At 50.0% G+C, this 13,606-nt stretch overlaps 1 protein-coding gene across 2 annotated transcripts in view; it reads right to left on the bottom strand.

Annotated features, from left to right (window-relative positions):
• Window positions 1-13,606, bottom strand: part of MYO5B (myosin VB) — a 345,627-nt gene that overhangs the window by 131,614 nt on the left and 200,407 nt on the right. For both annotated transcript variants that reach the window (XM_059138813.1, XM_059138812.1), the window contains exons 6-8: window positions 9,307-9,450; window positions 7,878-7,959; window positions 3,096-3,203 (exon numbers count right to left, since the gene is read on the bottom strand). In XM_059138813.1, coding sequence (XP_058994796.1) covers window positions 3,096-3,203; window positions 7,878-7,959; window positions 9,307-9,450 — 334 coding nt within the window. The remainder of the gene's footprint in view (window positions 1-3,095; window positions 3,204-7,877; window positions 7,960-9,306; window positions 9,451-13,606) is intronic.

Below are 13,606 nucleotides of genomic sequence, written 5' to 3'. Positions count from 1 at the left end.
GTACAAAAGACCAGACCTACAAAAAAAGGCTGCAGAGTAACAGAACACCAGTCAACCTACCACACAGTTTAAGAAATAATACAGTGGTCTCCCACATTTCTCTCCAGATGCATTTAAAGGCAATAATTTACACAGCCTAAAAAGAGTGACACCTATAGTAACTGGGAGGTAAAGACGGACTATGCTGGGATGAAAAACTATCCACAAAGTGGACAACCCAGACATGAACTAGACAGATTCACTCTAGACTTCACCAGTGACAAATGACTATTACTCTGTGTAAGTGTCATAGGGGCTGGGATTTACTTTTCATATTTTTTTTTGTAAAAAGTTTCAAAATAGACAAAGAAACAGCAATATAATGAATCCCTGTTCTTGCCTTGGCATACAGGTGCTCAGAAACACGAATAACGGAACTGAACTGACGACGGGTACCAAGACGGCAAGTATTCCCAAGTGTCTACAGAGATGTACGAGTCACTGAAATATCTGGCTTTGTTTAGCCTAATTAAAAAGAAAAAAACAAAAAACCAAAAAGAGCTGGAGGCCAAAAAATTTAGTGTAACTGAGTAAGGACTGAAAAAAACGAAGACGGGTTAAAGCCAGAGGTTGGTATCCCCAGACAAGATGGGTGGCTTTACACCCACACGGGGAGTAAAGTCCTGGGATTTCAATCCGAGCTCGTGTATCCTGCTCTCAACTAGGTCCTACTAGTCAGGAAGTGGGTTTTGGACCATCCCAAGAGGGACAAATCACTTCTCTCCTTCACTCACTCTTTGTCCATTGTCAAAGCCTTCACTGCACGTCATGGTAGGAATTTAAGTAGTAGGTATTGAAGGACTATTGAATTCTAACAACAGTTAGGATCACTGCACTATACTGACCAGAAAGCCCCTTCTTTATAAACTATCCTAATAAGCGGTACTCCACTATGACAAGCAGAAAACCAAATATCAGAACTGAAGGAGTAAAGCAGGGGCTGCCAAGTTATGGCCCAGAGCCCACGGCCCATGATGTGTTCTTATAAATAAAGTTTTATTAGGAGAGTCATGCTCACTCATTCACGTTCTGTCTATGGCTACTTCCCACAACAGCAGCAGAGCTGAATAGCTGCTTCAAAACACTGCGTGGCCCCAAGAGCCCCAAGTATTTATCATCTTGTCCTTTAAGAAAATGTGTGAGTAAAACAGTAGATGTGTTTATTGAAAAGTAGGGAAGAAAGGCTTATTTCAACAGATTTTCCTGGTGCCATTTTCTTTGCGAACGACAGCACCCAGCCTCCTTGGAGCCTTGGAGGGAGCCACCTGCTCCTTGGACCCGCGCCCGCCCACTGCTCACAGCAGCCGCCAGCGGTGGCCTCCTGCCACTGGCCAACAGGGCAGACTGGTCTCCTGCTCAGCAAGTCCCCTCCATACCTGCTCCCCAACCGAATAAAGTGATTCTGGACATTGAAGAAGTCAAGGGTGTGAGTCATCGATCTATATCTCTCGGTCTCAAATCCGCCGCGCTTTGGGATACTGGATCGAGACTGGTGAACTTTTCCCCTTTGCCCACCGACAGAACGGCCAGCTTGCCCAAAGACCTCCACAGTGACCGAGTCCTACAACAGCAGCAAGAGGACATGTGGGTTCTCGGTTCTTGTCCACCACTATCGCGGCAGCATAGCCAGGCCCCGGACGAGCGACTGAGGTGCCCTCAGGCCATGTTCTCTGCATTAGCAGCTGCCTCTGAGAGCTTCTGGTCCCAGCAAGTGCTGTGGCGAATGCAGGCTGCCTTGCAGACCAGCCGTGGTCCATGACCTCCAGCAGGATCCCTCACGGGCAGGCTTCCTGATCCTGCAGCCACATGCTCCCGGAAGGGGCTGGAATGTCCGCCTGGCAACAGTGCCTCTATCTGCTGCTCTTCCTTGCCCTTCTGCACCTGATACTTCTGCATCCCTAAAGTCGTCTTAAACACCTTTTTTATAATCATCAACTACTGCTCTAGCTAACTGATATTGCTCATCGGAATAACGAGCGTGGCTTTTAGGTCATTATTTCGTGGGTACAAAAGACAAAGTACGTCTACCCACCGGTTACTTAGAGAAGAGAAGAGCGCTCGCTCTGATTTCAGCCCACAAAGCCCTGCTTCTACCACACAGAGATTAGGGCATGTCCAGTTTGGACAAGTTTTATTTGGACACTGGATGAGACCACCTGGATTCCTACCAAAGGACCTAAGAAATGCAGCTCTGAAGTAGTCACACGATTCAGAAACCAGATGTCTACCTCGGTCACAGAAGGGGCTGGGGGAACACAGGGGCCATCCTGAGCCGTTCCCTGAGCTTCAGGCTGAATTTCCAAGCTCTGTTTTTTTCCGGTTGCAGGTCCCAGGAATTAACTCATTCAATTTCCCCATGAAGAAAGGCTTGCCTTCTACTCTGCCACTCAGGCTCCTCTTCCTCAAAAATGGCAAGGGGAAAAAAAAATGGCCGGGGAGAGGAGTTTCTCTCACGAGTCACTGAAATATCTGGCTTTGAAATATGGCCCTTCATGCCCAGGAGGACACTTGATGTTATTAGCCAAAAGGCCAAGGAGCAATACCAGAAGAACAGAGAGCTCTTAAAGAATTCCACTAAGGCTCTCTATAGAAAAAGTGGTGACAGAACAGCACTGTATAGGAGAGAACACTACCAGACCCTCATGGTCTGCTTCCAGCTTGGATCCCAGGACCGTGGTGCATGGGTTGGTTTGGTCCTAAAGACATGCTCTTTCTGCTAGAACACACGGTCTAGCCCCAGACCACGGCACAAGAAGATGTGGTTCTTTTCCATTTTGTTCCACTGGCTTTGGTGGCCTGAGGAAGTGGAAAGGACCATTTTGCAGTGCCTAAGAACATGACTCTCAAATGCTTATTTTTAAGACAGATCAACAAAGGTACAAGTCTTAAACTCTGGAGTGTGAGGATTGGGATGAATTAAGAGTAGGACAACATTCACCGAGGGCAACAGGGCTCCTCGTGGGCTTACGACGTTTGGCAAAGTGGGACACTGTCGTGCTTTTCTACTCTCCATGAAGTCAATCGTCTGGGCCTTTTCCCACTCAGAAGCTGCTTACCCAGGAGTGTGAAGGCTTGTCGCGTCTTCTCAAAGTCCTCAGCATCATCAATGCCCTCGATGTGTGTGTCTCCTCCCTGTGATGTGTAGAAGAAGTCCTCTGCGCATGCTATGAGAGGCGAGGAGGAAAAGCATCAGGCATTGGAAAGAAGCTTGATCCCGGTTTACCCACAGATCACGACCCATGAAGATTTCTACTCACCCCAGACAAAAATTTTATTCCCAGCTGAATGTGCAATCCTTACAAAATATCATCTTTACTGACAATGGCAAATGGAGAGAAAACTGGGTAAGGAGACACAGAGCACTACACTAACAGAATGCATTGCTGTGTTTGCATAAAACCAGTACACAAAAACACGTGACCATAAAAAGTCACAGGTGGTTCAGTTTACAGGATTTACCACAGATTTGCCTTTTAAAAGGATCTGAGGGATGCCTAGTTGGCTCTTGGTTTCAGCTCAGGTCATGATCTCAGGCTCGTGGGATTAAGCCCTGTGTTGGGCTCTGTACTCAGTGCAGGGTCTGCCTGAGATGCTCCCTCTGTCTCCTCTCTGCCCCCCCACCCCTGCGCACACTCCATCTCTAAAGTAAATAAATCCTTTTAAAAAGGATCTGATATACACTGAGAGCTACACGCACCCTAGAATCACAGACTTACAGGACCGTCGATAAGCTGAGTGTGACAGCCTCATTTGACAGAGAGGCAATGATGTGCCCAAGGTGACATGGTTTTTTGTTCATTTGTTCTACTGAGTTGGGGCACCCCCTGAGCTCTTCAGGCACACGAAGAGATGAACCTTGAGATCCTCGTGTGTTTGATCTCACCTCCGGTTCGGCTCCTCTCAGTCAGGCCTCAGAGAGCACCTGGGACACAACTGGTGAGAAGTCCCAGGTCTGCCTGAGAATTCAGAGCCAACCCTCGCAGAGGGCAGTAACTCAATAAGACATGGCAGTATCCACGCAGCAGGCTTGGAGGTTGGCATTTAGGACAACAAGTGTACCTCATCGAGATTACCCCCCAAATCACATTTTCCACAAAATGCAAAACCTTTGTGTAAAACAACCCTGCCCAGTGTTTGGAATTTCTAAATTTATGGTGTTTGATTTTGACAAGATGCCAAAGCTGGACACTGGCTACTGTTCTTCTTCTGTAAAGACGGTGAAATTATCTCCCTTGCATGTGTGTGGTCAAACTCACATCAGCTCAACAGGCTTCGATGCGATTTCACTGCCATGTCCAGTCTTCCTGTGACACCTTGAGCTGCCACTCTGACCCCTTACAAATGTCTTGGGTCTCTTTCCTTGCTCCATTCCGACTACCACTGTCTACATCTGACTTTCTGCACACACCTGTCGTCTGGGGACTGTCGCCAAAGACTAACCCAGTCTCCCCACTCCTGCCCCTTCAAATCCACTTTCACGCTGCTGGTAACTGATCGCACTGCACACGCATTTAAAGCCTTTTAGAAAACTCCCGCTCCCGCCCCAGTGCCCTCAAGCCAGAGGTCAAACACTCTAAGAGAACCTCCTGGGCTCATTGTGAAGCAACCACAGGCTCCACATGTCCATCCAGACTCAGGGCTTGCCCGTCCTCTCACACGTCTTGTCCCTGATCCACCCCCTTCCTGACGGTCGTTCCTCAGCTCTACCCACCCACGGCCAATCTGGGTCCATGCTGAGCCCACCTACCTCTCCTTTCTGGTCTCTTCCATTTCCCACCACACATCCTCTGCTCCAAGCCATACTCCTCCACTGAGTATACACTGCCAGGCCCGCTAGGAAGTGGCCCAACTCAGACCCAAACCCTGCCCCACACAATCCAGGCTGGACCATCAGACTACACTGTCCACAGGCATGGAGAGCAGGGTATCAGCCATAGCTTACGAGGGAAAGCTTCCCGGAGAAGTAACCCAAACCCTGATGACTAAAGGCTCTTGTGTGGGAGAGGAAGGACTTCAGCCCCAGGCTTGCAGACAGCCCCAGAAAAGGCAAATGGTTATGGAGGGAGTCACAGCAGGTCTCTGTGGAGGGTGGTAAATTCAGCTCTTTTCTATGGAATCCCCCTGCAAGCTCTGGCACAGAACAGAGGAGTTTCAAAGGCTTAAGAAAAGCATCATTCTTCCTTTCACTCACCTTTCAAAGTACTTCCTTTGATGATTTTTGCAGGGGCATGTTAGGATGACTGAACATATTTATTCCTATTTTTCAGATGGGCAAACTGAGGAACATAGGGCTGGAAGGGATTACCCGGGCTCCCCCAGACTTTGGCCAGCCTGGGAGCCCATTACCTGACCACCCTAACGTGGAGATGGTTGTTTACTATAGGGCTTTCCCATAAACACAACCTAACTCGTTATCGAAATCTATCAGCTGACACATCAGAAAAATACGCAGGACACCAGACCTCTCCGCTGGAGGAAAGGGGGCATTTTCAGTGTCTACTGAGACCCTTTGTTGTCAAAAGCCAGGAGCCCCTTGCTGATGTTCTGACTCAGACTGACCGCCCAGCTTCCCTGCTGCTAGTTCCCAACCTCGGGCCCCACAGGGGAACTTCCTCGGGCTGGGGCTCATCCCTGCAGGGCCCACCCGGGTCAATCACAGCTTCACTCTACTAAATGACTGAATCCAATCGAGATGATCATCTCTCAGGCGTGCAATCAGCTCTGTCACTGTCACACTTCAGACCCTCATAAACAGGAGACAGTCCCCTGCCATCAGCTTAGCGGCCCCGGATCCAGGCTCTCCTTTCCAGCCCGTGAAGCCAGTGCTGACCGTCCCGTCCCAGAGCAACAGCTCTCCTCCAGTGTGGGTCTCCCCTTAGTTCACATTTCCAAGGAGAAATACTCCACAAAAGCCCCCAGTAACTGGCTCACCAGATAGACACCGAACCGTGTACAGCCCAGAGGAGGCATGAGGCCAGTGCTTAGAGAGCAGGGGACCATCAGGGGCCCCGCCGCGGGCTGGTTCACCTGGGAGGCTACGCTCCAACTGTGCAAAGCAAGAAGGCTGTTCAGAAGACTCTCCACATACCCATGGAAGAGAAAAATAAAGAATTTATTCCTTACTACTTGAAGGCTCTATGTAAGGAAATAAAAAGCCCATTATACTTCTTTTTACCATAATTTATTTACACTTTGACCCATGATTCATGGGAGTATTGCTTTTTAAAATCTCATCCTCAGGTCACTTTCATGCAACAGACCACCATCAACAGAGCAGAGGGAAGTATGGATGGAGTGTCCCTCCGCTCCCCCTCGCTGGGCCAAAGAGTCTCACAGGGACTTCTGCTCAGTTGAGGAGCATGTTCTAGCTGAAGGGAAGGGGGCAGGAGACAAGGCGGTCTGTCCACTAGGAACCCCTGGCTAGTCTTTCATTTACTTCGTGTTTCCAACCCCCAACTGTTATCGTGGAACTGTCAGGCTTCAGAGCTCACAGCCAAGGCATCCATGAGGCCAAACACGGCCTCCCCCTGAGCCTGAGAGCTCATCAACGCAAAGGTCTGCATTCCTGGTCGCTTGTGGCCATAAACCAACACCCGAGCCCGAGCTGCCAGCTCCGGGAGGGACGCATCCAACAAGTCTTGTGCCCGTCCCTCCCAAGGAGTTTACAGCTTCACTGGGGGAGAGGCAGACTTGCAAACATGGAGTCCGGTACAGCAGAAAAGCAGCGTAGCATGCCCTCCTGGGCTTCCTCCTCTGGTTCTCAATTTCCTTCCCCTGGGAACCTTCCACCCACCTCGGCTCTGCTTCCCTCAGCACAACCTTCCCACCCTGCATGGTCACGGGCCGTGAGCTCGGCGAAGGCAGGCCCCACAATCGGTACACTGAGCGCTCCATCCCCGGAACCTCACACCACGTCTGTAGGCGTCAATGCATGGACCAAGGACCCAGTGCTGACCCGCACGACCCAGGCACCAAATGTGGTAGGAATCCATAAGTAAAGCAGAGAGTTAGGAGGGCAGTTAGACCGAAGTTGGAACTACCTGGTGTGTGTCAGCCTTGAGGGGTATGGGCTGGGGCTGTCAGAGGTCGATCTGGCACTGGGCCCTGAAGACAGCTAGGATCTGGGCCGTGGACAGCCTCAGGGGTCGGTTTCTCTCACAGACACATAAGGGTCAACTGACCCCTGTCTAGACACCCAGATCTTCACACCATCGGCTACCACTGCAGCGTTCCCCGCCCCCCCCGGGTGCCACCCACTGCCACCGTGCCCCACCAGCTATGGGGAGGTCTGCACACCCTGGGGCCTAATGCTCAGCAGCCCCTTTCCCCTAACCCCTTGCCCCGGGCCAGCCATCCTCACCCTGCCCCAGCCGCTCACCCCCTCCTTCCCTTCAGCCCTGCCCCAGCCGCTCACCCCCTCCTTCCCTTCAGCTCTATCCTTGAGGAGGACTTACAACTCCCCGGCTACAATGACATGAGCTGCACTGGGTAAATCTCTAGATCCTCATGGTGGGACGGCCTTTTTATGCCGTCTGAAGTGTGATCATTTTTCAAAATAATGCATGGAAATTCTTATGTGCTCTGTAAAATACTATCCCGCCCCCCCCTTTCCCTCTCAAATGGTTTTCTGTGGCAAGCTGCCTGGGGACAATTGGCCAGAGTTTATCGATTGGGTACAGATGCTCAAAGAGGTCTGGACGGGGACATACTCGCACGGGAAGCAGAGCTGGGACAAGAACCCAGGACGGAGGGCTCTGTGCAGAGCCCCTCCACCCCCGGGCAGTACCCCATGGCCACACAGCCCCTTCCCGAGGACAGGCACACCCACATTTGCATACTTAGCGCAAGCTCTTTGAATTCTGGAAGGCTGGCGGCAGCACAGAGCTGGTAGAAAATGTGGTAATTCCGCTCACCGTCCGCCTGCAGGAGGAAACAAGCCCAACAGCTTTAGGACAATGACCCCAGCGATCATCCCCTCACTCGCTCTCATCCCAGCGTCCTGTGGATGACCGTGGTCAAGACTTGTGCTCACGTCTTCCCTCACAGCTCTGCCACCTTCAACGCCCACCCCTAGATGTTCCATTCACGGTTATGTTCCTTCTTCGAGCTTGAGGATTTCTAGCTCTCTCCTATTTTCTTCTCGTTCTCTGCTCTTCCACAGGGTGGGCTGCCAACTCCCACACACTCGTATGGATGTCCCTGCTCCCTGGCTCAGGCCGCATAGACTGTCATTGGCCTACGGTAGGCTCCCTGTCCTCTCTGGGAGGCTGGGAACTAAGTCAGAGCTCTGCCCTTGCCCATCAGGTCAGGCTGGGGCAGCCACGGAAGGTCCTAGATGGAGGGAGGACTCACAGCGGACACTCGGGCTTCACCAGCCTTAAACTGGCAGAGTGGTAGTGGGGTGGGGGGCGGGTGTGGTCAAAGAGTGGCAGGGGGCGGGGCTTTAGGAGGCCTGGGCAAAGGAAGAGGAAGGCTTGAGGGGTGTTAAGCAAAGACTCTGGCCAGAGCCACAGGCAGCCCTGACCTCCACCCAGCACAACAAGCTGTTTGCTTTGCTGCTGTGAGATGAGGATTTGGGGCCATCGAACCAAATTTGGGAGGTGGGGAGAGATCCTGAACAGAAAAACGGAAAAACAAAGCTGGTTAAAAAATTCGTTAGACGTTTGTTAAGCATCAGCCGGCAGAGGGACGTCTCTGAGAAGCAGCTGAAGCTGTTCAGGATGTCCCCTCCGCAGGCAGTTGAATGTAGGGGTGTGGGGCCACCTCAGACCGGGTCGTGTGTCATCTCAAGTCGGGGACAGGACACTAAAAGGGGGCTGGGGGAGGACTGTTTTTGGGCTAAGTAGATGTCCTAGCAGTGAGCTTTCTTTTGTTTGTTTAAATAGGATCTACAAAGTAAGGAGGTTCCTGGGGAAGCTGAAGCCCACAACCTTCCCCTAAGACTCTCAAATCCACAAAGAACAGGACTATCTTGTCCCCGTGTCTCCGGTATCACGCACAGGGCTGGTATGTAACAGGCACTCATTAGGTTTGTTGACTGAATCTAAAAACAATACCAACTTCAAAACAATACCGAGCAGATTTCCAGGCCTGATGTCCATGGTCTTCACATGAGTAGTTTTCGACATAAAGAGAGAAAAGCTAAAGGTCAAGTGTATCCTAAAAAGGAGATGCTCTCTCTGGGCATAGGGAGTGGGTGGGTCAGGGAGCAAGTGAGCAATCACTCCTGGGGAAAAAGTACAAAAAGGCCCAACTCCTGCCACTCACCTGGAAGACCACTCTGGACTTCTCCAGCAGGTAGGTCCTCATGTTGGCCCCAATGATGTGGTACCGCTTATCAAAGCCGATCTGAATATACTTTCCAAATCGGCTGCTGTTGTCATTGCGAGTGGTTTTGGCATTTCCGATGGCCTGCAGAGATCACACAAGAGGTATGCAAAACCAGGAAAGCTTGCTTGGTTCCTAGATGGTGTGTGCGCGTGCGCAGCTCTCTCTCCTCTTCCTTACAGAGTCCCCCTCCGCTGCAGGGATGACAATGAGCAGAGCTAAACACAAAACTTCATTCCATGCCTTCTTTACTCCTAAGGATGGCCAGTGAGAGTAAGGAGTTGACCGGTGGACTCTTTCCAGTGATCCCACCTGGAACGTGCATGGTGATGGCTGCAGCTGGAGCAGTCACCTTGGGACCATGAAGAAAAGGTCTGGAGAATCACATGCTGACTGGCTTGAGCTTACCAAACCAATGCCAGTCTTTGAGAGCTCTCAGCTTGAAGTGAGAAAGGCAAACTTTCCCGTGCTTTAATCAGATCTCCATGACGAAGCAGGAAAATGTCATTCCTAACTGATAAATGGTATTTCCGAGAAAGAGACTAAGATCCACACCAACCTTATCACTAGATGGTATCAGGAAGCCCTCACCCTCTGGATACCTTTTCTCATGCAGCTGCAGGGGCACAGTTCAAAACACCCGATGAGAATTTAAAAAGTAAGGGACTAAATGGCTTGGCACGATTATTCACTTTCTACAAAGCATCGCATTGCTAATGGATAGGTAATGAATATATTACCATTTTAACTTTAATCCCTTTCACACATTTACATTTTTAGGTGGTTGAAACGCTTGAAAAAGTTGTCTATGAAATTTGAGGGACGCAGAGGCTAAAAGAAGATCCAAACCCAGACTGTGCCTCCGCCCCTTCTCAGCCGGATCCAAGCCACAGAGCCTCCCGGTGTTCCAAAACTACACAAGCTCAGCTGGGATCTGTTGTAACAAGGCAAACAGGGCAGCTGAAAGCAAATCCTTGCTTAAAGTTCCCAATAACACATCCTCATGAAAATGCCACATTCCCATTCTTGAGATGAGTCCGGCGAGGCCGTGAGTCATGCAGCTACTCGCTCACAGAAACCCAAGCCTAGCTCTGCACTGCGGAACGCGTCCGGTCTGAGGGCGCCTGCACTCTACACACCCACCTCCCATCCAGGTCCCCCTGGTGTGATGGCCCGAACATTTGCCAAAAATCCAACCTTAATTTAATCAAGCTTCTGAATTTTACAGCCCTTTTACAGGAAACACAGAGGACAAAGGAACACGTTAATCAGCATCAGGAAGATGCAACCGGCAAAGTCTGGTTTGTGGAACATTCTCAAAGACCATCTAGTTTCAACGAATACAATTCAATGCAAAAATTTCAAAATATTCAAACTCCATAATTCGTAAAATGGCAACAAGAGCCTTTGCCAAACCTGACACCACTCCTTGTGATGGCTTAGGGGAAAGCTTGCCCAGGGTCTAGAGATCACAGTTGATCTAGAGAGGTCTAACTTCCTTACCTCACTAGGTTGCTTTGAGAAGTGACAGATCTAGAAGTACTTTAAAAATATGTAATGGCACCCATAAAGAGAAGAGGTTATTATGACCCAACTCATCAACTCTACCCTAGGACTCCTAGATCCTGTGTGTGAAGGACACATGGGCAGTTTTGCATCTTTTAAATGCTTACTAGATTTTTTCTTATTTCCCACAGACTCAGGAAATGTCCTGATGAGTTATCATAGATGAGAATAGAAAAACAGGTTTTTAACCTTGAGTCCCACAGACCAAGGGAAAAAAGCAGACGTAATCCAAGTGGTTACAATATGGAAAATGAGCAAATGGTATAAACAGGAAATTCATGGCAGACACTCACATGATCAAGTGTTGAGAAAAGGTAACCTCACTGGACTTTGGAGAACAGCAAACTCAAATGGGGAGGGGCCAGGACTAGGAACTCGGACACGACAAAACAAGGAGAATGTGAGGAAAGGAAACTCTCCCATGTTGCTGGTTCAAAGGGGAACTGGAACCACTGTTCTGAGAAGTCACTGGACCTATCTAGTAAAACGGAATACACATGCACCTCACAGTTCAGCAAGTCTACTTCTACATATTACCTGGAAAAACACGTAGCGCACATGTGAGTAAGCACAGAAATCTCTGGCACAGGTTGTAATTACTAATAAAAAAAAATTCATCCTCAATGCCCACTAGTAAGGGAATGGATAACATGTAGTGGATTCACACCACGGGACATTATAAAGCTGGTATAAGCAAACTAGAGCAGGATTCGTGGATAAATTTAAAAGATGTTGAGGGAGAGTTGCAAAATGACAAAATCCACTACCATTCACACAGTACATAAGAGAACCACCTTCTGTTGTTCATGCACGTGCACAAACATAGGAAGAGCAAATGGAGTAGTTTCCGTAGAGCGAGGATTATACAACAACGAGGGACGTATCAACGTGTGGAGGCGCAGAGCAGGGAGCAGTTACCCACAGCCGGCAGAGCGAATGCCTTGGAGGGGTGTAAGCTGACAAGGGTCTTAAAGGGGGAGTCGAGTTTTGCTAGTGGGGAGGAGGAGTGGTTCCAGTTACGGCCCTGGCCTGGCTCAAGTGTGCACGTGCGGAGCGGCGAGAGTGTGCTGCACGTGAGATAAGAGACGTGTTGCGTGAGTGAGTGTGGGCACAGACGCTTACATGAACAGGTGGACAGCTGCAGGCCTGGTTTCTTTAGCTCAAAAGGAAAAACCTTAAATCCCCGAATTACATAGTAACTGGTCTTAGTTTAGATGATTTTTGCTCACTGTACCCTCACAGTCTCCTCCTTCTCCCGGGATGGGGGCATTCTCTGGCTCCTTGTGTGGTGTAGGCGCTGGGCACCCCAAGAAGCCACGTGACCCCTCCAACCTGGGCTTGGTTCTGCCTCTGCTCTAACAGTCTCTCAGCCAGCGCAGACTCGTGAACAAACCACTCCCGGATGCCGGAAAGCTCACAAGGAGCAGGGTCAGAGACCTCTGGCATCGGGAATGAATCATCCCAACCCACCCTCAAGTCGCCTTTCATTCAAGCCACTGTCACTTCGTGCAGCTCACTGGGGATTCCATTTCCTTGGACCATCCTCGACGGTCTCCCTGGGAGGCGGCTGTGGAAAGGAGGAGATGGCGCGGGAGCACAGCGGACTGCTTGGTCGGGACGGGAGCCGGGTCATCAGGAACTGGCTGGCCCCCGGGGAAGATCTGCCTGGTGTTGCCTCCAACCTTCTGAGGAGCCACAGAGCTGACTGGGCTTCCTGACACACAGGCCCGCCTTGACCTCCAAGTTGTGAAGAGGCAGACTTTGGCGCTGCAGAAGCTGCTCTTACTCGGCCCAGAAACACTTTCTGACCCGCCCAGAGTTCTTCTTGGCTATAATGCTTCCTTGCCATGTTTCTGTCCAAGACTTCTCTCAAAGAGATCACTTAAAAACTCAAGGGACAATCTCCATGATGACCAGATTCCATCATCTGACAGAAGGAGCCCTAGGGAATTACCCACAGAGTTTCCAAAGTAGCGCCTTGCCACAAGGCAGAAATTGAATGTTGTGAGCCCAAACCACTGCACCGTTCCTTTACGTGACATCAGGCTCAAGGAGGCTGCTCCGTGCACACACTCCTCCTCTAGACCTTAGCAACAGAACCACGTCTTGCATGTTTTGGGGTGTCGTGTTGCTTCCCCACCTCTCCCATGCCAAAGGACCCTGAATCCCCAGCAGTGCACCAGTCCATTCACGATGTAAGAGCTACTGAACATGTTAGGTTGTTTTAGACAGACTCCATCATTTGAAAACCACCCCCAAAGCAGGGACTCATAGGCTTGCATGCCATTGTCCAGTGGCCTTGTTCACACCAGCCAAGAGGTGGAAATCCAAGCAGTTCATGCACAGAGGGATGGATTAACAAAACGTGTTTTTATCCACACAACAAAGTATCATCCAACCATAATAAGGAAGGGGACACTCCTACATTCTGTAATACACATGAACTTTGAAAACATTAAGTAAGCCAGACACAAAAGAACAAATACTGTATGATTCCATGTATATGAAGTGCCTAGAACAGGCAAATTCTTGGAGACGGAGAGTAGAATAGAGGTTACCAGGGCCTGGCAGGGAAGAACAGGGTTATTCTTTAATGGGTACAGTTTGGGATGATTAAGGAGCTCTAGAAATGGATGATGGTGATGGTTGCCCAACGCTACGAATGTCCTTAAGA

Source organism: Mustela lutreola, chromosome 11 (genome assembly GCF_030435805.1).
Source record: "Mustela lutreola isolate mMusLut2 chromosome 11, mMusLut2.pri, whole genome shotgun sequence".
Classification (NCBI taxonomy): Eukaryota; Metazoa; Chordata; class Mammalia; order Carnivora; family Mustelidae; genus Mustela; species Mustela lutreola.
Note: the sequence above shows the minus strand (reverse complement) of the source record. Positions and strands in the feature narration are given on the sequence as shown.